The sequence below is a fragment of the Onychomys torridus genome, chromosome 13 (assembly GCF_903995425.1).
Source record: "Onychomys torridus chromosome 13, mOncTor1.1, whole genome shotgun sequence".
Taxonomy (NCBI): Eukaryota; Metazoa; Chordata; class Mammalia; order Rodentia; family Cricetidae; genus Onychomys; species Onychomys torridus.
Genome location: NC_050455.1, coordinates 59,778,480 through 59,805,957, shown reverse-complemented (window position 1 = coordinate 59,805,957; position 27,478 = coordinate 59,778,480). Strand labels below are relative to the sequence as shown.

The 27,478-nt window shown below is 36.6% G+C and overlaps 1 protein-coding gene across 2 annotated transcripts in view; it reads left to right on the top strand.

Annotated features, from left to right (window-relative positions):
• The window catches only part of Dcc (DCC netrin 1 receptor), a 1,150,309-nt gene that overhangs the window by 931,239 nt on the left and 191,592 nt on the right, over window positions 1–27,478 (top strand). For both annotated transcript variants that reach the window (XM_036204806.1, XM_036204805.1), the window contains exon 13: window positions 8,995–9,136. In XM_036204806.1, coding sequence (XP_036060699.1) covers window positions 8,995–9,136 — 142 coding nt within the window. The remainder of the gene's footprint in view (window positions 1–8,994; window positions 9,137–27,478) is intronic.

Genomic DNA, 27,478 nt, shown 5'->3' with positions numbered 1-27,478 from the left:
GATCTGCTCAAATTTGAAAGATGAACTTGTTGTAAAGCGTTTCTTGACCATATGAGACAGAATTAATCTTCACATCTTGTCCCTCTAAGACATTCCTCTCTAGTTCTCGGCACTCTATCTTTCATAGTTTGTATCCCTTTCTTCTGTCAGAATAGGTAAGCCATAATTGGAGTTTTGCTTATTCTCATAGATATATTGTGAATGAGTAATGACTAAATGAACTAGACTCTTAACTTTGTGAACCTCCTTTGAGAGGCAATATTAAATTGTAATGAAACACCAGTTTTAGAATCATAGTATTTCAGCTTCAAGTCTGTCTCACCAATTATAGAATACATGATTTGAAGTTACTTAACCACTTTGTGTTGTAGTTTATATGACAGAGCAAAAGGCAAAAAAAAAAAATGAACTGTAATTCACAGAATTAGCAGGACTATAAATTCATACATGTAGAACATGTAGAATGTGGACCATAATTATGTTTATAGTAGATTAAATATGGTATTAACAAATACTAAGAATAATAGGAATAACCTGTCATATTAGTGTGTATCTGGGGGCCAACAGTCTCAGTTCTCCTAACATTCTAATATCATAAATAAGTTGTTCAAGTGATACAAAGAGTAGTTTATATAATGCATTATATTATATTTAAACTGCACATTAATGTTTTACATCTTTTAACTGTAAATAATATATTTGTAAAACTATAGTTGATCCTCACCATTTGCAAGTCTGTATCTTTAGCAAGAAATGAACAGTCACTAAAGGAATCACAATTTTACTATTCATGGTCCTTCAGTGATCTTGTGCAAAACAGTAAAAATTTTGTCATCTTCTATCCTGTCTTCTTCCTTTAAATCTCACATTGGAAGAGTGTCTTTTTTCTTTAACTTGGACTTTTATTTCCATTATCTGTTTTTTTTGGTTTTTTTGTTTTGTTTTGTATTTTTAGCTGAGGATTGTACCCAGGGCCTTGCACTTGCTAGACGAGCACTCTACCACTGAGCTAAATCCCCAACCCCCATTATCTGTTTTGATTGCAAATTTTATTTTTTTTAGTGTCTCTGACTTGTAGTACTGGCATGTGATCAGTGTTGCAAGAGGATTATGACATATCTTGTGGAGAATAGGAGCTAAGTAAACTGGGTTGGATATTAAAACTCAATATTAACCAATAATATTAAATAAGGTATTTTAAAGGAAAACCATGAAACGGCCATGTTATAAACAAGTTGGTGCATGTTTTGTAATCAGAGGCTGGAAGGGATCCAAATTACTATTTTCTGTAAGAGCAGTGTTTCTGTATTGAGAATTGAGGTTCACAAGGTTTTATAGAAAATAAATATGATGAATAGTGAAAATATACTGTTTGGCACATGTTTTCATTGTCAGAATAGTTAGCAAAAATTGCACCTTTACATGACTTTATCTCCTTGTATAAAAGAATTAAATTTCATCACAGCACTTGGGATGCAGGCAAATCTCTGTGAGTCGAGGTCAGCATGGTCTACAAAGCAAGTTCACAAAAACAAACAAACAAGAATTCAATTATTTTAGAGCAGCTATTTGGTCGGTGGGAAAATGATCATGGATATCTCTCTGCCTAGAGAGTAATATCCTGCATTAGTCATCTTGCCCCATGACCAAAGGAGGGGAAAGACTAGATTGTGAGCCAGACCCAGGAATCTATTCCTTGAGTTTTGGTCTGGCTTCTTTCTAAAGGCTGGACATTTATTTTCACTACCTCCAAATGACGTTTTTACTGTTTATTTAAAAATAATTTAAATGTTGAACAAACACCATATGTTATTTTTTAAATGTTAAATACCACCAACATATGTATAACAAAGTCTGATAATCCATGAAAGAATTCTAACCTTGCTTTCACCAGTGTAACAAGCATGAAATTGATCTCCAGAAAACTTACATTACCCCTCAAAGTTGCCTTGTACTCATGTGTAATCAACCCCAAAGTGTCACTGCTTCTGCAAATATTCTCTTTTGTTTTTATGTTATTGTTTTCTATTCTCAGATTAAAATAGAAATGGAATAATTCAGCATATACTCATTTTGAATCTGGTGACTTTACATATCAAACTTTATATCAAACTCAATTTTTTTTTCCTTTTTTGAAGGCATGAAAGCACACAAACTAATTAAAGTACAAGCAATTGGTAGTTTCACAAACCATGATACTCAAGCATAAGTCAGGTAGGGAGTTGCTTACAGGCACTCTTCACAGGGGAGAACCCGATGGGGCTCGTTGAGAGTTTCAAAAGAAGAATAAATCATATGTAGGTAAAAGAACTAATGGGATGAAAGGCTAGACATTGGTTGTGTAGTCTACCTGGGTATTGGCTAGCTATAGAGTCCTTTTTCCTGTAGCCAACCTTCCAAGGGATTTGTTCAGACTATTAAATACAAGAGGGAGCCAGAGAAGGCTGTTTCCTGCAATTCCGAAGATGGGGAGGGTGTGCTGTGGGATATTTGTACACTCTGTGAAGGTATATTCCTGTGATTGGCGTAATAAAAAGGTGCACAGCCAATGGTGAGGCAGGAAGTATAGGTGGGCCTCCCGGGCAAAGAAAGGAAGTAGGAGGAGAAATCTAGGCAAGCGAGAGGACTCCCAGGAGACATGATGGATAGGCGGTACTGACAGAATGAAGATTAATAGAAAAGGGTTGATTTAAGTTGTAAGAGCTAGTTAAAAACAAGCCTAAGCTAAGGCTAATTAATTAATAAGACTCCATGTCATTATTTGTAGGCTGGTAGCCAATGAGAAACTATGTTTACAGAGAGGAGTGGAGTTCAGAAAAACACTGAGCAGTGAAAGACATGAAGTGTTATTACCTGAACTCCAACCCTGATAACCTCTACCATCTTATCCTGACTAAAGATGATAACTTTTATATTTTAAGAATTTCATTTACCTGTTTATTTTTTTTAAACTCTTGGTTGCTTTGAAGCCAAGCACACTCAAAATCTGTTCCTAATTTGTTTGATTCTTTATGTTGTACATAGTTGATTTGTTTTTTATTTTAAATGTTTCTTTCATTCATTCAATAACTTCAATGAAATATGTTCTAGAGGAGATGGTGGTTAGAAATAGATTTAAAACAAAAAGTTTAATGAAAATATGATGGGAAACACATGTATAATCTTGGGACTAGTCTTAAAAGTGTGAATTATTCATATTATAATAATAGAGTTTTGGATTGCTGGGGATGGCTTTGGGGTACTGGCAGCATGGAACAACAGAAATAACTGCAAGATAGGGACATAGTATTATGACTTAACACACTGAAGATAAGCCGGAGAATGTACATTTGATTAGAAAAGCTAGAGCTAAGACAATATAAAAACGGCCCAAAATGCAGGAAAGGTGGTTACTGGGTGTCTGGGAAAGGGTTTTATGGAACAAAAAGCTAGAGAAGTTGATGGTAGTGTATGAGACAGGGTGGATGTTAGTGGTAGAAAAGACTCAGATTAAAAACCAAAGCAAAACAAACAAAATACTCATAAGAATTAAGGTAGGACTATTGCTCACTGGTTATGTAATTGTCTAGTATCAGGAATTGCATGCATCCACAGTGACACACACACACACACACACACACACACACACACACACACACATACACAAATGGTTTTATTGTGGGTAGGGACAAAGTTATAGTAAAGAGAAAACATGGACATGTTTTTATCAACTGACTCTAAGATAGCCTTCATACCCCCTCCCCCATCAAGGGTTCAGATTCAGTTCACTATCACACATAGAACGCACTATCTCCTAGTAGATGTCCTCATGCTTAGGCTCCTACAGTTTTTCTGCATTTCTTCTGCAATGTTTCCTGAGCTTTTGGTGTAAACTTGTAGAAGTGTTACTTCAGGCTGGGCACTCCACAGTTAGTATCTCCAGTTTTGCCAATTATAGTTTCTGTAATGGTCAACATCCACTATAAAAATAAACTAATGAGGGGTCCCTCAGTTAGGGTTACTTTTGCTGTGATGGAACACCTTGAACAAAATAAAGTTGGGGAGGAAAGGGTTTATTTGACTTTCATATAGTAGACCATCAGTGAAGGAATCCAGGACAAGAACTCAAATAAGGCAGAAACCTGGAAGCAGGAACTGATGCAGAGGCTGTGGAGGGGTGCTGTTTTTAGGTTTGCCCTTTATGGCTTGCTCAGCCTGCTTTCCTATAGACCCCAGGACCACCAGCCCAGGGATGGCAGGCACCACTCACAATGAACTAGTCTCCCTCATCAATCACTAGTTAGAAAATGCCCTACAGGCTTGCTTACAACCTGATCTTGTGGAGGCATTTTGTTAATTGAGGTTCTCACCTCTGAGATGACTTTAGTTTATTTCAAGTTGACATGAAACTATCCAGCATAAACAGTAATAACTATACTTATCGAGAGACATAATGATGGGTGTTTATGGGGCAGTTGGGAATTATACTGGACTAGAAACATTCCAGTAAAATGTTCTCCTCTAGGATTCCTGGCTCAGTCAGCCACAGGTAGTTAGTTCGATTGGCTTACAGTACGATGCATACATTTCGTCCTATTAAGTGGGCTTTAAGTCCAATTAGTTGGCTGGTGGGTTACCCCTGTGATATAAATGCTGCAATTGTGTTATTGGAGATACCTTCCTATTCTAGTTTGGTAACATTATTGTAGTTTGGTAAGGTGTTTAACTGCCTTTCTCCCTTGGCAGCTTGGATAGCACCCTCGAATGACATGAGAGCTAGTCTTCAAGGAGGAGGTTTCCAGGGCAGTCCCATCTGGATTTGTCCAAGTCCTGTGTCTACAGTGTCTGTTGCCTTTACACTTCACAAAAGACAACAGCAAAAGCTCATATTGTTTGGGAGATCTCTTGGACCCCTCTAACCAGTGACTTGAAAGGAGGTTCCCCATATCGAGCACTGGGGTCTTGTTGCTAGTCCATGGCTTTTGGGGAGAATATTTTTACCCCAAGTGACATAATTGAGATACTAATATTATGTGTGCATTTTAAAGATGTGTAATATGTTTCCACATGGCTCTTCTAGGCATCCTTGCTGTTCTCTATTGAGCCCACATCAATTTCTCTCCGTGTTGCCTTCCTCCCCGCTCCAGATAAAGTGGTCACCCCACTTTTGGACATTTCCCATGTAGCATGAAGCTCAAAGAGTTCTTATTAATAAAACTCAAACCCGAGATCAGTTATTGGGGTGATTGCTGGAAGATCAGAGAAGCAGAACAAGCCACGGCTATCTCACCTTGCTAGTTCCTCAGCTGATCCTGTTTCCTCAGGCTGGAAGCTTCTGAGTCCTCATCCCAATGGCTTTCAGCTGAACTGTGCTGCTCCAAAGCCTGAATACTTCTGCAGTTAAATGCTTAACTAACTACATGCCTTTTCTTTTTTTTTTTTTTTTTTAAGGAAGGTTTTAACTTTTACATTGTAAAATTACATATAACGAAACAATTATCAAGCAAGAATTACAGTTACAATATTAAAGAAGACATCCTATCTATATTATATTTGTGGGTCTAAGGTTTTATATCTAACTTATTTTTTATTATAACTGAGGAAATAACTATCTAGTCTTCAACCACATCAAAGACCTCAGAAGGATATAATATTACCTGAGAAATGGTAGAAGGATGCAAGCAACTTTCAGGAATCTTGCAGGGTAGACAGAGACAGCTGGCAGCCTAGACAGTCACCTAATGTTCCTTTGTAAAGTTGGGGCATCTGTCTTCAGCCCACAGGACTAGAGTCTCTTGGTCACTTCTCTCAGTGTCCTGTAGAATTTCTGGCAGTTTCCTCTGCGAAGCAGGAACCTGAAGGACCATTTTGTCAAGCAAAGTTTAGTGGTCACCTTTCTATGGTTCCTGCACGTACAGTCGACCAAGCAGTCCAGGCAAGAACAGTTTCTTGCCCAAATGGCTATTTTTGCCAAGGTGAAGATAAACTCCATATGAAGTGTCTTCAATGCCCATCCTCCTCTCTGAAGTAAATTGGTGCTGCCAGGAGCAGACACGTCTCACTGTCCAGAAAGTCTAAATTTTAAAAATATTTTAAATGCCATATTCTGTAGACCTTTGAAGTGTTTGAAGATTACCTGTCTGTCTGTAATATCTCTGTGTATACCTAGAAGACTTAACTAACATGGCTATGAGTATGACTATCATAGATGACCAGTTATTAATCTATTTTTCTAATTATCCATTACAATTTTAAATGAGCTATACAAACATAATACCTTAAACATGAGTAGAAATATGCACACAGTATAACAAAATTAAATTTAAGTTTGTAACAATAGACTAAAGTCTATACCAATGTAAAACATTTTAAACAAGTTGTTGCTCTTTAGAAGTAAGTTCCTTAATCTACCCTTTTATCCTATTATATCTATATCATATCCCCTCTTCTTCTTTAGGAAGAGATCGCATTTATAATCAACCTGCTTTAAAGAAAAATATTGTTTTTTTCTGTCCCACACCAGAGGGTTCTTCTGATTTGGACCACAAGAATCTCTTAACCTTTTCTTTTAGCAATATGTCTGGGTTTAGAGAAGGAGTCAACCAATTCCATCTCCAAAGCCAGCTTGATAATTTTGGGAATGTGGGCGTAGTTTCTCTTACTTCCTGCTGGAGGGGGGCACTGTATGTTATGGGGATACAAAGAAAATTTTAGGATTATAGAGTAGTCCATTAGGGTGAACCTCTGAGCCAGTTGCCTTGAAACCATTCTGGATGTAGGATCATCTGGGCCATGGTGTCATTGGAGACCTTTCAGGGGGTCTTGGCTGATCAAACCTGATGTATCTTAATCTGGAACAAATCCACAGCCTCTGGCTTTCTGTGGAAACAAAAGACACTGCCAGACACTGCCATGAGAAGCAACATGTAAAGACACCAGTAAGCCATAGGCCATGTGGCAAAGTATAGACTAACAGAAATGGGTTAATTTAAGATAGAAGAAGTAGATGACAAGAAGCCTGCCACGGCCATATAGTTTGTAAGCAATATAAGTTTCTATGTGTTTACTTGGTTGGGTCTGAGTGACTGTGGGACTGGCGGGTAAGAGAGATTTGTCCTAGACTGTGGGCCAGGCAGGAAAACTCCAACTACATTCCCATTCCTTCCTTACTGTCTTCCCAGGACTTCCATGTTTCTGCTTCAGATAATCTGGATGTCAAGTCTCTTTCATGGGAATGGTGTTTTCCCAGAACATGCTCTCATCAGTCTTATGATAAAGAGAACACAATGAAGTGTCTCTGAAGCCAGGCACATTGGAAATACCCACATGCTTCCCCTACAGGAGCATGCATTATTATACCTTACCAGCCTTATACCTTTCTTTTGCTTATGTATCTTATGACACAGAGTGGTACACTGAAATTTCCCAGAATTTTCTCAGTTTCACTGCACCATTTCATAACTTCAAGTATTTTTGAGAATGCTGATGTCATTCTTTTCCTGGATCTATTTGATATGACCTGTCTCCTCCACCCCTCATTCTGGAAAATGTTATACCCAGCTAACACTCATGAGGATCTAATACAGCTACCATTTTAGTGGGATACTACTTTTTAATTTGTTTTATTAAGTATTCCATGGTTCTTTTTAACATAGTCCCAAATTCTTCCACTTCTTCAAGGCTCAGCTGTTATAGGAAAGCTGAATAATTGTATTTACCATTTTTTAAAATTTTTTGCTAATTTTCTAATTCATATCCTGTTGTCTTTATATTCTCTCATTGTAACATTTAGATGTTGGAGGTTATAGATATAAGAGGAATAGTTTCTTATTCTCTCACTCCAATTCACTATAGTCTTTTCCCTTTCTTACTTTTGAAATAATTATTTTCTAATATATCTATAGAAATTTTCATTTTTACTGTCATATTTTTTCAGGCTTAGTTACTATCTCTTGGATTTTTGGTGTACAATTTTATATTTACCAGAGCTCTTTTATGTATAATATTATTGTTTCTTTCAGATTAATCAGTACTTATTGCGTACTACTTCCTTCTTTTTGCATGTGTGTGTCAAAGGCTTTGCTTGATATCAAGTCATATGAAATTATCAGTTTATATCAAAATGATGTTCTAAATGCTAACATACAAAGGGCAAACTCCGGTCCCTGGGTGGGACTTGTTAGCTTAGGCTTCACGGTTGGGGACTCAGGCTGGGGTCCTTTGCTCTACTTCAAAGTTCTTCATTTTCTGTCATGAACAGTTATTTGATATTGTCCCTAGTTAAGTTATGTCTCCCTGGGTACTGGATGAGAAAAGACAATGTGGACACCTCACATCATGGACCTGATAACCCCTTCCATTTCTGCTCACTGGTGTGCCTCTTATCTGAATCTGTGACCTTTGTGTTCAAGAACTCTGAGCACTGAGCTCTCGGCTACTCCAGTCAGTGAGAGGCAGTGGACTAGCTCACTTGATGTAAGAAGCTGTAGTTTAACTCATATTTAAGCTTTCCAGGTCATCTCCTGTTTCAGGAGTATGCCTTAGTACAAGGCTCAAGTTGTATTGGAAGCAGAAAGTCCTAGAATTAGATGATTTTTAAATGGAAATTAGCTTGGTTTTCATTAACATATTTTAAAAAAATGTTCTTAGGCCTACCTTTCTCCTTTGCCTCCAATTTACTCCAACATATTGATGTCTCTCATCTGGTATATCCTATTCCTTCCCTTTAATGGCTTTTACTATTTAGAATCCTTTATTATCATTTTAATGGTTCTTGCAAGGAAGACATAATATTGCATGTCATCAGTCAAAGAAATTGTATGCATTTTTACTAAAATAAAGCCATTATGAATGCTGTCAGATTATAGGAAAGGATTTAATTTGGAGGCCATGCCTTACAGTACTTGCCTCTGTGTTTTATTCACACTTAGGCTTGGGTTGCTTCTCTGACCCTGCTCAATTGTCCTTCTCTCTTGGATGTCTTAATTTACATTTTTTTAATTTTTTATTTTACAGAGTATCAAAGTAAGCTGGCTTCCTCCCCCATCAGGAACACAAAATGGATTTATTACTGGCTATAAAATTCGACACAGAAAGACTACCCGCAGGGGCGAAATGGAAACCCTGGAACCGAATAACCTCTGGTACCTGTTCACAGGTCAGTGTTCACACAGTGCAAGTCTGGCAAGCTTTTGATGAATTAAATGCTTTAGGAATAAAATATACTCTCACTTCAAATGAACATCAACTTTTTTTTTTTCCTGGCAGGTAACATTTATTGGCCTGAACAAGAATAACCTTTATATTTTTAACTTTATATGCTCCGTAATATTTTCACTACCCATTTTCCCCTGTATCATCATCTTAATAAGTGCATCATAGGATTTTTTTTTCTGTTACTCTCTCAGAATTGCTGATTCAGTATCTCTTATTGCCTAATAACTTTTAAATTGGTACTTAACAACTTTAGAAAAAAAACTTCTAACGTAGTGACGCTATTTTACTCACTGTGATCCCATTCATGACCACAAATGTCAAAATAAAGTGGAAAATGAGAAGAAGAGGGAGTGAAGAGGGAGACTATTGCACTCTCTATAAATACATAAGTAAATCTACTTATGTATGCATATTCATGGAATCAAAGGAGGCTAATGTTTATGAAAACTGGATCCAATTTTCATAAAGAGAATTTTATCTTTATTTTTATGTGTTTTAAATTTTATATATCAGCCATGGGTTCCCCTGTCCTCCCCCCTCCCGCCCCCAACCCCACCTACCCCCAACCCCTCCCCTCCATTCCCATGTCCTCCAGGATCAAGGCACCCCTGGGGATTAATTTAAACCTGGTGGATTCAGTACAGGCAGGTCCTGTCACCTCCTTCCAGGCTGAGCAAAGTGTCCCCATGTAAGCCCAAGGTTTCAAACAGCCAGCTCATGCACTAAGGACAGGTCCTGGCCCTACAGCTTGGATGCCTCCCACACAGATCAAGCTATTCAATTGTCTCACTTATCTAGAGGGCCTGATCCAGCTGGGGGCTCCAGAGCCTTTGGTTCATAATTCATGTGCTTCCATTTGTTTGGCTATTTGTCCCTGTACTTTTTGCAATCTTGGATTCAACAATTCATGCTCTTGCAGACCCTCCTCTTTCTCAACAGTTGGACACCTGGAGCTCTACCTGGGGCCTGGCTGAGGATCTCTGCATCCACTTTCATCAGTTATTGGACTAGAGTTCCAGCACGACAGTTAGGGTGTTTAGCCATCTGATCACCTGACTAGGTCAGATCAGGCTTTCTCTCGACCATTGCCAATAGTCTACAGAGGATGTATCATTGTGGATTTTGGGGGACCTCTTCAGCACTTGGCCTATTCCTGTTCTCATGTGGTCTTCATTTATCATGGTCTGTTATTCCCCGTTCTCCCTTTCTGTTCTTGATCCAACTGGGATCTCCTGCTCCCCTAAGCTTTCTTTCCCTCAAATCTTGCACTTCATTAGTCCCACTGTTGTCCAGGTTGTTCATGTAGATCTCATCCATTTCTCTGTCATTGGGTGATCCTTGGGTCTTTCCTAGGGTCCCATTTTCTAGGTAGTCTCCCTGGAGTTGTGTAGCAGTCTATTCTTCTTTGTTTTACATCTAGTATCCTCCTAAGATGAAGTCTCAATTCTGAACATTTATGCCCCAAACACAAGGGCACCCGCATATATAAAAGAAACATTACTAAAGCTTAAATTACATATAAAACCTCACACATTAATAGTGGGAGACTTCAACACCCCACTTTCACCCCAAGACAGACCAGCCAAATTGAAACTTAACAGAGACATAATGGACTTAACTGATGTTATGGCTCAAATGGACTTAATCGATATCTACAGAACATTCCACCCAAACAAAAAAGAATATACTTTCTTCTCAGCACCCCATGGAACCTTCTCTAAAATCGACCACATACTTGGCCACAAAGAAAATCTCAACAAATACAAAACAGTTGGAATAACCTCCTGTGTTCTATCAGACCACCATGGTTTAAAGTTAGATTTCAACACCAGAAACAACTACAGAAATCCTACAATCTTGTGGAAACTGAATAATGCTCAACTGAATCACCAATTGGTTAAGGAAGAAATAAAGAAAGAAATTAAAGACTTCCTAGAGATCAGTGAAAATGAATACACCACATACCCAAACTTATGGGATACTATGAAAGCAGTGCTAAGAGGGAAATTCATAGCACTGAATGCCCACATAAAGAAGATGGAGAAATCTCATGCTAGTGACTTGACAGCACTTGAACAGGAAGAAGCAAAGTCTCCCAGGAGGAACAGACACCAGGAAATTATCAAATTGAGAGCTGAAATCAATAAAATAGAAATAAAGAGAGCAATAGAACAATACAAAGGATAAATGAAACAAAGAGTTGGTTCTTTGGAAGATCAACAAGATAGACAAGCCCTTATCCAAACTAAACAAAAGACAGACAGAGAGCATCCAAATTAACAAAATCAGAAATGAAAAGGGGGACATAACAACAGACATTGAGGAAATCCAGAGAATCATCAGGTCATACTTCAAAAACCTCTACTCCACAAAACTGGAAAATCTAAAAGAAATGGATAATTCTCTGGATAGGTACCACATACCTAAGTTAAATCAAGACCAGATAAACCATTTAAATAGTCCAATAACCCCTAAGGAAATAGAATCAGTCATTAAGTCTCCCAACCAAAAAAAGCCCTGGACCTGATGGTTTCACTGCAGAATCTACCAGATCTTCAAAGAAGACTTAATACCAATACTCTTTAAATTGTTTCACACAATCGAAGCAGAAGGTATATTACCAAACTCCTTCTATAAAGCTATTACCCTGATTCCTAAACCAAACAAAGATGCAACAAAGAAAGAGAACTACATACCGATCTCCCTCATGAACACTGATACAAAAATACTCAATAAAATTCTGGCAAACAGACTCCAAGAACAAATCAAAACAATTATTCAGCATGATCAAGTAGGCTTCATCCCAGGGATGCAAGGGTGGTTCAACATACACAAGTCCATCAATGTAATACACCATATAAACAAACTCAAAGAAAAAAAACACATGATCATCTCACTAGATGCAGAAAAGGCATTTGACAAAATACAACACCTCTTCATGATAAAGGTTTTGGAGCTATCAGGAATACAGGGAACATACCTAAACATAATAAAGGCAATCTACAGCAAGCCAACAGCCAACATCAAATTAAATGGAGAGAAACTCAAAGCAATACCACTAAAATCAGGAACAAGGCAAGGCTGTCCCCTCTCCCCACACTTATTCAATATAGTACTTGAAGTTCTAGCCAGAGCTATAAGACAACATAAAGAGATTAAGGGAATACAAATTAGAAAGGAAGAAGTCAAGCTCTCCTTATTTGCAGATGACATGTTAGTATACATAAGTGACCCCAATAATTCAACCAAGTAACTGATAAAGCTAATAAAAACCTTCAGCAACATTGCAGGATACAAGATCAACTCAAAAAAATCAGTAGCCCTCCTATATACAGTAGACAAACAGTCTGAGAAGGAAATCAGAGATATATCACCCTTTACAATAGCCACAAATGATATAAAATACCGTGGGGTTACTCTAACTAAGCATGTGAAGGACCTATATGACAAGAACTTTAATTCCCTGAAAAAATAAATTGAAGAAGATGTCAGAAAATGGAAAGATCTCCCATGCCCATGGATAGGCAGGATTAACATAGTAAAAATGGCCATCTTACCAAAAGCAATTTACAGATTCAACGCAATTCCCATCAAATTACCAACACAATTCTTCACAGATCTGGAAAGAATAATACTCAACTTCATATGGAAAAACAAAAAACCCAGTATAGCCATAAGAATCCTGTACAATAAAACAACCTCTGGAGGCATCACAATCCCTGACCTTAAGCTCTAATATAGAGCTACTGAAATAAAAAACAGCTTGGTACTGGCATAAAAACTGACATGTGGACCAATGGAATTGAATTGAAGACCCTGACATTAACCCGCATACCTAAGAACATATAATTTTTGACAAAGAAGCCAAAAATGTACAATGGAGAAAAGAAAGCATCTTCAACAAATGGTGCTGGCATAACTGGATGTCAATGTGTAGAAGGCTACAAATAGATCCATATCTGTCACCGTGCACAAAACTTAAGTCCAAGTGGATCAAAGACCTCAACATAAATCCAGCTACTCTGAACCTGATAGTAGAGAAAGTAGGAAGTACTCTTGAACACATTGGCACCAGAGATCACTTTATGAATAGAATACCAGTAGCACAGACACTGAGAGAAACAATCAATCAATGGGACCTGTTGAAACTTAGAAGTATTTGTAGAGCAAAGGACACGGTCAACAAGATAAAGTGACAGCCTATAGAATGGGAAAAGGTCTTCACCAACCCCACATCTGACAGAGGGCTGATATCCAGAATATATAAAAAACTCAAGAAATTAGACATCAAAATGCCCAACAGTCCAATTAAGAAATGGGCTATAGAACTAAACACGGAATTCTCCACAGAGGAAGTGCAAATGGCTGAAAGACATTTAAGGAATTGCTCAACATCCCGAATTATCTGGGAAATGCAAATCAAAACGACTCTGAGATACCACCTTTCACCTGTCAGAATGTCTAAGATCAAAAATACAGAAGACAGATTATGCTGGAGAGGATGTGGAGCAAGGGGAACTCTCCTCCACTGCTGGTGGAAATGCAAGCTTGTACAGCCACTTTGGAAATCAATATGGCGCTTCCTTACAAAATTGGGAATCCATCTCCCCCAAGACCCATCTATAGCACTCTTGGGCATATACCTAAGGAATGCTCAATCATACCACAAGGGCATTTGCTCAACTATATTCGTATCAGCTTTGTTTGTAATAGCCAGAACCTGGAAACAACCTAAATGCCCTTCAACTGAAGAATGGATAAAGAAAATATGGTACATATACATAATGGAGTACTACTCAGCAGAGAAAAACAATAACATCATGAGGTTTGCAGGCAAATGGATGGATCTAGAAAAAAATCATCCTGAGTGAGGTAACCCAGACTCAGAAGGATAAAGAGAATTTTTTATTTTATTTTATTTTTTTACAAGACAGGGTTCCTCTGTGTAGCTTTGCAGCCTGTCCTGGAACTAGCTTTGTAGACCAGGCTGGCCTCAAACTCACAGAGATCTACCTGCCTCTGCTTCCCGAGTGCTAAGATTAAAGGTGTGCACCACTGCTGCCTGGCAAGAATTTTTTATTTTATAAAATGAAAAACAATGTATTTTCTTATAGTTCTGGAATCTTAGTGTATGCTAATCTAGGTTCCTAATAAATAGACTTAGGAAAGTCTTCTAGAGGCATCCCAGGGAAGCTGTGTGCTCAGGAATACAAGAATAAGTGAATAAGTGAAGAGAGAGAGGAATAGGGAGATGCCTAAAAAATGGTGATATGTTCTTGAGCTTGCTGGCAATGACTTACTTGCAATCCTTGATAGAATGTCTCTGGGAGATCATAAAAAATGACTCTGTCCCACAATCAGTAGCTTGATAAAGACTGTGCAGTTGTCTGTGATTGGCTAAGTGGTTGACTACTGCATTGCTCAAGGGAAGTTCCTGCAAGCCAGGGCTTTTGGTGAGTGCTAATTGGAACTCTCCTTGTCCATCATCACTTTATGTGATGGAGATAGCAAGACTCAGTGTTTCATAGGCCTAGTCATTGATTGAGACTTATTGATGTCCTTCAGCAAAAAGCATAGATAGTATAACGATACACTGCAACTACTCAAAGTATGGTGTAATGGTACATCACATTTACTCAAAGTAGATACTGAGCAAATTAGGGGTGATACATGTATGCATTCCTTTTCTCAATGCTGTGACAGTGGCTGACAAAAACATCTTTTGGTTCATTGCTGAAGAGTACAGTGTAGTGGTCTCAACCTGTTGGATCTCCGGAATATCAGATATTTTACATTACTATTCATACAGGTAGCAAAATTTCTGTTATGAAGTAGCAATGAAATAATTTTATTGTGGGAGTCAGCACGACACTAGGAACTGTGTTAAAGGGTCACAGTATTTGGAAGGTGGAGTACCACTGGTATAGTGCACCATATCAAATAGAGCATGGTAAGGAGTGTAAGGCTTACATTGTGCCCACAGTCACAAGAAGAGGAAAAACTATACGCTGGTAATCCACTCACTTTCCATTTTTCTTGTCTGGGGCCCAAGGGCTTGTAAAGGAACCATCTATATTCTTGGTAGGGTTGCCTTCCTGTCTGGTAATTTCCTCAAAGACATTTCCAGAGATGTGTCTTCTGAATGGTTCTAATTCCAGTCATGTTAACAATGAAGATTAATTATCCAAATTTGACTCCTGACTCAGTAGGTAAAATGCTTGGTGTCCAAGTACAAAAACTCAAGATTGGATGAATAGCACTCATATAAAAATACTAGGTCAGATGAGGAGGCATATCACCCATAACCCCAGCACCAAGGCAGCAGGCATAATCAGGCTCCCTGGAGTTCAGTGGCCAGCCAGTATAATCAGTTAATGAGTTCTAGATAAGTGAGAGACTCTTTCTCAAAAAAACAAACAAACAAACAAACAAAAAAACCTTTGGTGATTAACAAGAAGAATACCTGATATAAACTTGATGTACATTATGCACACATGGATGGCCACACCTATATACACACACACACACCCTAAAGACACACACAAGATCCACTTCTTGTCATCTTGACACCTAAATATTTAATTTTGAAACTATAATTTTTCTACACTTGGTTCTCAACAACTTCAGAACTTCTAACAGTAGAAAATAAATGTAGTTCTTTTGTAAAATCCTTAAAACTGTAATGACTCTAACATTGTTCAAAGGCCCAAAGCCCAGTCTCTTATGAGACACAAAACAATCTTATCCATGAGCTTTTGTAAAAAAATAACAAAAAACACAAAACAAAACAAAAACAAATAATGATTTACAAGCTACTACCATGAACTTTTAACTTACCAACATCTTCTTTATTCATATTTTTGTTTACTAGGTATTTTATCCCTTAGGATATAATATCCATTTAAATAATGAATACAAACAATGTTTGTTCTTTGTCTTGTTTATTGCAATAATGCCAATGAGTTGTTGGCATTCTTCTGTCTGTCTCTGTCTCTGTCTCCCTCTCTCTCTCTCTCTCTCTCTCTCTCTCTCTGTCTGTGTGTGTGTGTGTGTGTGTGTGTGTGTTAGTATTAACATGTTTCTCTTTTATCATGGCACTTTTTGAACACTTAATATGGAAAAACAAAATTATTCATTGTGTTTTAAGGAAACATGAGTAAAACCCAATATTTGCATTCATATTTAATAAATAAAAAAGTACTTATATGTAATTATAAAAAATAATCATTTTGTTACAAGAAGGAGTATTTGGGACATAATAATGAAAGATCATCTCAAAGTATGATAGAACAGAGAAAGGCATCCACCAAATCCTTAAGCTCTGTGGCCAGCATCTGGAACTCTTAGAGACATCACCTGGTCCCCATTGTCCTGGGATAGCCCCACACATGCAACTCCTCTACAAGTTAAAAACATAGTGCTTCCCCTTGTGTTGGTTCTATTCCGTAACCTCAGCTTTCCTTAGCATTTAGCTCATGTCTCTGGCAGAAGCAACATCCCAATCTCTACAGGTGTGACTTTCACTCTCCCAGTTTAACACAATGGAATTTCATCCCCAACTCAAGCTTTCTTCCGGAGTATCTAACCCTGCCATGTTTTACCTCAGCAGCTTTCTAGAACCTTGGTTCTAACCTTCATATTATAGTCACTGTCCCTTTCATATTTAGAATGCCTGGAGGACCAGCACCACATGGAGAACACTACCTGCTGCCAGCTGCAGATACATTTCTGAGTGCCTTGTGCCACATCTCTCATAGTCTCTGTTTTCTTTGACAACTCAACTCCCTGACGTGGTTGTTTTGATCCAGAAACTCCTTTAGCATAATTCTCAGTTCACACCCTCTTTCATCAAACTTGCACTTTTACAGCATGGAACCCCTGATGAGTTGCCTTAAGTACACCTTTACTATTTTGCAAGTGCAGAAGAGCAGGTTCCTTTTGGGTGGCATCAATCTCTTTAAGAATTACTGTTTCTATTTCCAGCCAAGCTTGCAGCCTGGATGTTATACTCTTAATATAGCAAACTGTTTAATCCATTACCTTTAAATTTGACCTCATTTTAGTTTTTCAGGACATGGACAGAAAGCAAACAGATTTTTGGCAGAATGTAACATGAAAGACATTTTGCCCAGATCCCAGTAGAGTCTTTGTTCCCCTCTGAAACCTCCCAAGCACAAACTTCACTGACTGCATCTCTGTTGGCAGAGATGCCTACTGGAGAGTGTGATATTCACGCTCTTGCCAGAACGGCTTGGTTTATAATATTCAAGGGCATTTCTACTCTGCAGCTCTAAACTCTTCTACATTTCTCCCACAGACCAATTCCAAATGCCCATATGCCATATGATAAGTTTTATCACATCATCTTCCAATTAATAAGAACCAATTTTCTGTATCAGTTACTTTTCTCGTTGCTGTGTCAAAATACTTGACAAAGTAATTTAAGAAAATAAGATTTATGTTGGTTCATATTTTCAAGGTATATTCCATTATGAAGGGAAAATTATGGTAGCAGAAACATGAGGTAATGGTCACAGTTAGGAAGCTGAGACACACAAATGCTATGTTCAGTTCTTTCAGTCTGAGACTCCAACCCATAGGAAGGTGACATCTATGTTCAGGGTGGGTCTTTGCACCTCTGTTAAACTTTTCTGGAACTGATGTAAAGATTTTCTCAGAGAAAGGTCTCCCAAGTCATTCTAAATCAAATGTAGCTGACAATGAAGATAAATCATCCCAGCATTGTAGCACATGATTGTGTGATTGGAGGCCAATGAAAACTGATATTCTCTGTAGTAAGTAAGTAAGTGGACTCATTGATTTTCCATATAAATCTACCTGTGTCCAGTGAATAAACTACCACTGAAAGTAGAGAAATTAATCACTTATTCTTCCTTTTCCTCTGTACAGACATCCAGCAGATTTTTAAAAATAATACCATGAATATACATGCACACACACACACACACACACACACACACACACACACACACACACACATACTGTTTGTCTATTCTTTAACCTATAATCATTGCCTTCAGAAGAACATAGTTTATTCCCATGGGAATTTTGTCTTTATAATCTTATGGCAATTGTAAGAATGTTTTCAAGGTAGATTATAGAATATAACACTGCCTATTTTAAAATGGGACAAAATTCTAGGTAGGTATTGAATTTAAAAATCAGTTATGACATTTTAACATACTAGTATAAAGCTTTTTAAAAGTCAAGCTTTAAAAAAAACAGTTGTGATGCATTTTCTTCAACCATGAAAAAATAATATGAAAAATAAAAATAATTGATGATAAAGTAAGGACTGTGTGCTTATAAGAAAAACCTAAGAAGACATGGTCACTTTGAGGAAAAAAAATCACTGTTTTAAAAGTATTGCTGAAAAGGTTTTAATATTTCTAATATTAAATAATAGACATAAAGACATATGAAGATCTTTCACTTTGAGTCTACTTTTTACAGAATACAAAGTTTTGGGTCTTTGACAGTTTCTCATCACTGGATTTCTTGTATACATAAAAACATTAAAATATGAAAAAATGCTCATGAAATAAAGGGTGAATAAAACGGAGATACTAAGGATTGGAAATTCAATTCAAAGCATGATAAATTGCTAACAAACATGATAAAGAGTTCAATCTTTTTGCAAATAGGGAAACAGAAGTTAAATTAGTGGTTATTTTCTTTGATTAAGGTGTCAATGATAAACATAAGTGGCATGCTGTATTCAGGAAACACTTGAGTAATATGAACTCCCAAATACTATCATAGGCCATAACATACAAGGATGTTCATGGACAACAACATGTGTATGTGTTATGTTCACATACATATAAGCATATATGAATTGTGTGTACACATTTTAAAAAGGAGACACAATAGAGATCCAGTTTTCCAAATTGTAGGACCTACTCTAAGGCATAATCCTATTTTTGCAATACTTCAAACAAAAATCATTTTTCTTAAAGTCTTACTTTCATAGAAAATAGTGTTTAAAATTATAAATAATTTTAGCCAATAGAAAATCAGACAGCCATATCATAGAATAATTTGTATTTAATGAAAGTCATGTGGAATAAAAAAATCATAAAAATCAAATGTTAATATTTTAAATATTATTCAGTTGTATAGTGCTCATCATAAATCCAGAATGTTTTCATCCTAAGTTCTTTAACTAATTATGTCCATGAAAACCTGTGTAAAGTGTGGGTTGATGCTAACATTTCTCCTACATATAATCTTGGGAAAGACACTATTCTCACCATAACAGATCCATGTTATTTTTCTCCCCAAGCACAATGACTTTAATAATGACTTAGATAAGTTGGAATTACAATAAGTGCAAACAATATCAAGCAAAAAACACATAGTAAAATCCAGGGAAGTCTAGGGCATGGGTAGGTGGCATGTTACAAGGATCATTTCAAAAGGTGTCCTATCCTAAAGAACCTGAGTCTAATACTTAATATATTCTATCTAAGATATTATATATGTATATATACTAAGTTGTAACTATAACTGTTAATCTCCAACCTCATCAAAGACCTGAGAAGGAATATAATAATACCTGAGAAATGGGAGAAGGATGCAAGCAACTTTCGGGAGTCTTGCAAGAGTAGACAGAGACAGCTAGCACCCTGGACAGTCACCTAATGTTTCTCAGCATCGTTGGTGCATTCAAATTGGCTATAGGCCTAGAGTATCTGACAGACCATTTTCAGAAGCAGGAATTCTGAAAGACCATCTTACCCTGTCTTGGCAAAGTATGGTGTTCGCTTTCCTTGTGTCCTGCTTGTCCAGAAAGACCAGCATTTGTACTGTCAGCAGTTGAGGCAAGGGCAGTTCTTTGTCTAGTAGGCCATTTTGTGCCAAGAAGACAAACTTCCAAATGGAAATGTCTTAGAAGCCCAACATTCTCTTGGGATCAAATTGGTGCTGCCAAGAGCAATTGTGTCTCACGTCAACAGAATTCTAAATTATTTAAATGCCATATTCTCTAGGTCCATGAAGTGTTTGAAGATTACCTGTCCATCTGACCTATGTATTTATAAATCTGGATAACCTAACTAACATAATTATAGAGATGACAAGCATAGGTGACAATAACTCTGTAAGTCTCATCTACCTAAACAACCTAAGGACTAAGGCTTCCTACAAATAAGGCAAACAGTCTGTAAGCAAATGTACAGTAAAAGGACAATGACTTCAAATTGTGGCAATACACAAAATATCTTTAACAGAGGTAGGAATGTATAGTGCAATATGCAATATGATAATAATCCTAAATATATATCAGTATACAGAATTTCTTAAACAGAAGTAGAACATACATACAGTATGACAGACATAAATTCACATTTGTATCAATATACAAATATTTCAAATAAGAGTAAAAATATGTGTACATATAACAACCATAGTTCTGTATTTGTATCAATATACAAATGAACTTAAATAGGAATATAAAAAGTTTATATTTGTATCAACATATAAGATTCATAACAGTGCAAAGGCTGCTATATTACTAAATTTGTTTACTAATGTATGTGATAGTCTACCATAATATCTTATATATATATCCATTCCATTTCTTCTTTTCCCTTTTTTTTTTTTTGAGACATATTTTCTTTCCTTAAGGAGAGTACTGAGTTTAACAGTTTCTTCCACCCCCAACCCTAGAACCATTATCCATAACCCTGAGAAACATGAAACCTAAGGGATAAGGGGCATCGTTTTCTTAGAATTGCTTCCTGCTGTTTAGGGGGTGATGGTATCTCTGTTGGGTATTGTGAGAAAGCTAAGATAGTTAAATCTCAGTTAGACTAACTGTAGATTTTGCAGCAACTCTTAGAATAATGGGTAAGATAGTCTGAAATTCTGGCAAGAAGTGTAGTATGATAATGATTACCATGGCATCATTCTGGATTGAGTAGAGTTGTTGTTGTTGGGGCCCCATCTTCCTTCTGGAGACTTCAGAGATTGAAATTGGAAAAAAACTTATTTTTTATCAGAATGGAAGGTTTGGATTTAAAGATGTCATGACATGGAAGAAAGGATTCCAAGAAATCAAGAATAAGCATGGAGAGAATTAGAATCTTGGAGATAATGGTCCCTTATAATTGGTTTCCTTCTGTCTCACATCAGAGGGCTCTTCTGATATGGGACTGAAGAATCTCTCAACCTTTTTTTTTTTTTTTTTTTTTTTTTTATCAATATGCTTGGGTTTAGAGAAGGAGTGAGCCAGTTCCATCTCCAAAGCCAGCTTCAGTAGAGCATGAGACTCTTAATCTCAGGGTCATGGGTTCGTGCCCCACGTTGGGCGCCAATTATTGGTGAAATTATTAAGGCCACTCTATGTAGTTAAAAGGGAGGTTTATTTTGTGGGGTAACTTACAAATGAAGGGGTAGGTTGCAGGGTCTGTCAAAGGTATAGCGCAGTCCGGCGGTGTTCTCTGGAGAACTCTGCTCGGTCTACCTCCAGTGTCCAGGGTCCCAGAACCAAGAGAGAGCCCTCCTCTTGATCCTCGGTCTTCCACTCCCTCCTCTGCCCCACCTTGTGGGCGTGATCATTACTGAAGCCTCAATGGGGGTTGGAACTTCCAGTCCAATGCTGGGATGGCTATCCACTACATCCTCCAATAAAATGTACTCATTGAGAGTTAAATAATCTAGCTCTACATTTTATTTTTCTGAATTCTGTAATGTAATATGAGCATCTAATCAGCATGGAGTAACTCATTACTTTTCTACCTTATTATTCCATGATATGAATTAATTAGCTTATTATTGAACAGCCTAAAACTGTCAATTTGCCTCTTTAAAGGTTTGAAGGAATCTAGATTCAAAAATGTAGCTTCTATTACCACCATTACATCATTACATCTTTGTGGCAAAATAAGTTAAATACAGTTGGGAATTTAAACATATATGACCAAAAAGATTTGTAACTGCATCTGATATTAACCTCAAAAATATCATGCATCTTTCTTTTTTGGTTTGAAACAATAACAGCTATTGGTAAAGCAAATTGGACAGGGCTTTCACTTTTCCCTTTTCGGTCTCATGACTTGAACTCAGGAATACTTGATACATTTCTAGACAATTTGACCATGGTTTCAAAAGCCTTAAGGTGCCAGCAAGTACTGCACACTTGAAGATTTACTGTGATTTAGGCTTCCCCATAATGTATCTAGGAACTGATATTCTTTATACTTAGTAAGTAGAGTCATTGATTTTCAATATAAATCCAGAGTGTTATAAAATGTGCAGGATTTGACCCTATGTTTTCAATGCCTGGAACATTTATGGATGTATTGATTTAGATGTGAGAAAACTGGAAATGCTTTAATGTTTTCTTTTTGAACAGTATAATTGACGGGTAGAAATGCAACTGTTTTTTTGTTTTGTTTTGTTTTTGTTTTTGTTTTGTTTTGTTTTTTTTTGTTTTTTTTTACAAAGCTTTATTTGTTACACAGGTGTTTTGTTGTGTATGATTTTTTTTACTATGATGAGACATCTGCAATAACAAAGTAATTCATATTTCTAACAAGGACTTTAAATTGCAGGCATCAGTATTGTTGTGGGAACCCACATCAACTAAATTTTAAAATGATGTTTTTAATTTCAGAGTGATCTTCAGGAAACGTTGTTTTGAATTGAATTTAAGAGTGTTCTCATACTTCATGGCCAATATAAAATAAAGATAATGACAAGCATGCATTGGTATTTTATAGGCTGAAAACTGCAAACAGCATAGCAATTTTATAACAAGGCTAACTTGAGGGAAATCATGCTGCTTGAGTATGATGTACTGTCTTTTACCATATGATGTATAAAATTAAAAATAGAAGAGAGGAATTACAGTGGTTAATGATTCTTAGTTTGAAGATTAACAATGGGCAGGGATTATCTGTTTTAATGATATAATTTGATGACTAAAGATATATATGCAATACTTTAGAATAGTTTTATACTTAAATGCATTTGGATTCATACACAGACTCACAGACATATGTGATTTAGGGTCTCAGCCAACATTGTAGATCTCATTATGCATGATATCTGAAACTCTTCTTTCTTCATAGAGATAACTATCATATGGGAGATCTATCTGTCTCCTAGGTTTGTACCCATTATAGACTCCATGATGTCATGTTTAGTGTCCTTTTGTGTGTCTCATGCCATTATATGATTCTATGAAAGATCATTGCTACTAATAATGACTATTTGCCATTCACTAGAAAAAACACCCACCATTTAGGAAACTTTGTTGGTTAAGATCTATGCTCAACACCTTATGCTTTCAAATTTAATTTTTATAACCATTTTTACTTGCCCATTTCTATTTCCTTAATGAGAAAAATATAAAGGGAGACCTACCATGATTTGGAAGGGCATCCAGCTGTACACTGAGAGAAATATTCACACCTAATTCTACTAGAAGTGAAGTCTTATGCTCTGAACTTTTAAATAATCATTAACTGATGTCAAACTTAGGTGATGAATGTGTGATTGTGTAAGCATGGAGAAGAATGGGGATATGCAGAAGGATGGGGGATATATGGAAAGATGGGGGATATGTAGAAGGCTGGAGAATATGAAGAAGGATGGAGGATATGCAGAGATATCTATTGGATGGTAAAGAGTGAAGATTAGTTTTTCAGCTCAAGGATCTGGATAACTAAAATAGATTAGGTCAAATTTTTCCTGACCAATTTCTAAATCTTGTAGAAATATACACACAGAAGTAACTTTAACTTACAGGTTAGCTTTCCTTTAAGTAATGAAATTAATATACCTGTTTATTCATATTATACTCTTATTATATATATGTAATATTAAATATATATATATAAATAGACATATCTAGACAGTTGTACTGAGAGATATCCCAGTTTATGCGTGTTATAGAAAACCCTCATAAAAATCAAAGCAAAATCTGTGTGTCTCTATGTATGTGCATGTGTGTGTATTTGTCTGCTTAAACATGTGTATGTGCAGTTACCCATGCATGTATGTGAACAAACATTGTGAAGACCAGAGCGAAATTGTTGGTGTTGTTCCTCATTTGCCCCATATCTTGGTTTACTGAGACTGTGTCTGTCTGTCACTGGCTTGGATTCTCCATAGAAGGTACTCTGGCTGGCAACCACATTCCAGAGACCACCAGGAAAATAGTTATAGGGTGGTGGGTGTGTCTTCAAACTGCTCTCTGTTATTATTTTACTCAAAACTTAATGACTCTGACAGACTTTGAACTTAAAATATATTTTAAAAATGTGGATAAGTGATTAAAATAAATTCAATTATTTGTTTCAAAATCAAGCAAATGAACAAAATAGAATTCAGATTTTTTTAAGTAACTCTGTTCATACTCTTCATTCATGTTATAAAATGACATTTCAGTCAGGGTTAAACCAGATAAGGATAGAACATCTAGAATCATATTTTTTTAAAACTTGATCATTATTCCTGAGAAGCCTGTGTGTTTCCTAATGAGAGAAAGAAAGGTAGATGAGAAGGATCCTGGAGAAATAGAGAAAAGAGAAACTATAATCAGGATATATCATTTGAGAAAAAACATTTTCAATAAAAGGAAAATATAAAATCAAAATGTCAATAAACTCTGAAAAATGTGGAAGAAGCTGTGTGCCCTGTAGTATCAAATATTTGGGCAAGATTTAATTCTTCTTGCAAAAATAAGTAAGAAGTCCATCTTTTCATGTGCTAAAAAAAAGAAAGATATATTTCACAAAGAATGGCCTGAGGTCATTATAAAGCAGCCCTCATCTCTCAAGCAGAAGTTGAGAACTCAGGATAGAATTTCTGCCAGAGAAATCCAAGGTCCCATTTTAAGACCTTGTCTGATGTGTTTCTTAAATAATATTCATAATATAAGACTGCATATGGACTGGAGCACCATCACAAGATGTGTTCTCTCAACATTTGATTAGTGCTCCAGGAGCTGAAGGCCAAAGCCCAGCCCAGTTGGCACAGAAAGCTGATGATCACAGATGGCTTTTGAGAGCACATGACTGATACCATTGCTTATTCATTTTGAGCAAAAGTGTGGCTAAATTTCTAAGTAACATGGAAGAGTATATTTTTGATGAATTTCAATTCTGTATTGGACAAAGCCACTACAGAACTTATTACATTCCATGATTGGGTAAACATGTCTTCCTAGAGCTCTTTCCTTACTCATCCTATAATTTCTTAGGAGATATCTGTGATGCCTAGTCTCAGTGATCAATAATGGTGTTTGTGAATGGGTAGCAAACTGAAATGTGTATAAGCCTTCTTGAGGGACAACAAAAGTCTCATGTTCGTAAATGTCTTTTTTGCACCCTTGATGATGTTGAATGCTATATTTTAACCTATTATTTCCTTTGCACTCATTACTATTGTTCTCAGTTTTATTGGTTTTGTCAAGGGGTAATTTTATGAAAATCTTCAGTGGACCACACACTGTAGTATGCTTTATAGGTAGATAGCTAAAATACCGATATTAGCAATGACAAATCACCAATTACAATCTCAAGATGCAGGACTTCTGCTCCATTTTATAAAACTAGATGCTTCTCTAAAAAACAGCTTCTCTACCAAACATTTATGTGGATCAAGTTAGCCAACAGGTTTCTCCAATATATATAACCTACATGTAAGCTTCAATGTAATCATTCTTAAATATAAGATTGACTCAACCCACTGTGTGTAGAGATTTAGAAACTAACTTGCTACAAAGTACTCATCTTTTTGGTGAAAATATATCAGTATGAATTTACCACATTATATAAGCATTATTCCTCAATAATTTATTTCATTTACATGTTTTTGGTACCAAATAATGGTACTGTTTTATACTACTGGAGAAATAAATAGAAAACAAAATGAAACAACATTGTGATCTCTGTAAGAGCTCTTCAACCTATTCAATTGTCTCACTTATCCAGAGGGCCTGTTCCAGCTGGGGGCTCCACAGCCTTTGGTTCATAATTCATGTGCTTCCATTCGATTGGCTATTTGTCCCTGTGCTTTTCCAATCTTGGATTCAACAATTCACGCTCTTATAGTCCCTCCTCTTTGTCGACAATTGGACTCCTGGAGCTCCACCTGGGGCCTGGCCCAGGAGGCCCTGGAGGAGATGGGAATGGACAGTATGGGAGAGGAGGGACTGGGGGGAAAGTGGGGCTGGGATGGGATGGGGGAGGACAGGGGAACCCATGGCTGATGTGTAAAATTAAAACACAAATGTAAAAAAAAAAAAAAAGAGCTATTCAACTAACAAAGATCTGGGCAATTTACATTGAGTCTTTAAAGTAATGCATGGTTCCTTACAGAATATTGACACATGAGAACTGCACAAAATACTGAGTTTTATATAGATATATTTTATGTATCTCTATCATTACAATTAGATTGCACACACTGGTGGTTAATAAATAATAGTAGGTGAATTGACTCATCATTCTGAAGGCTGAGAATATAGTACCAGTATATGGTGATGGTCACCCCATGAAGTTCAAGCAAATGTACAAAAAGAAAATCTTGCCTAACTTATCTTTGTATCAGGAGCTCATTTTTGATGTAACTAAATCCCCTTGCCACAACAACATAAATTCATGGATGATGGCAAATGTATCATGGTTTAATCACATCATTATGGCCCCTTCTGACTGCAAAAATGACCATTAAAATTCAACATGAGTTTTGGAGGAACAATCAAACCAGGGCAACAGAAAATATTTGTTTTACAACAATTTGTCAAGTTATTAATTGTCTTTTAGACTTAGGGAAAAGAAAAGGGTTTTAGATTAAAATCTTAAACCAATAAAACTCATAATCTTGTGAGGCCTCTCTACCTATAATTTATGTTATTTCTAAAATAATCTCTGTGGATAATACAATGCTCCAAAATTACTATTGAGATTCACCTCAGTTCTCTCTACTGTGGGATCTGGTGCAAAGTAAAATATCCTGGAAGAATGGCTTCAAAAATCTGAAAGCTGTGTTTATTTTCTACTGAAATTCAGTTACTTTGGATTCTTCTTTCTTGGCCCAAAGTCAATATCATCATTGACCTTGAATGAATGATGGAAGCATAAATTTTTAAGCTGACTGTTTTTGATATATAGGCAGGTCTCCAAAGAACAGTGAGGAAAATGATTCTTGTTATTTTTGATTATTTCTTCATCATTCATATTTTATACTCTACATCTACCCTGAGGCTGTTTTCAATTATACATTTTTATAAACTTGAAAATACACAAGA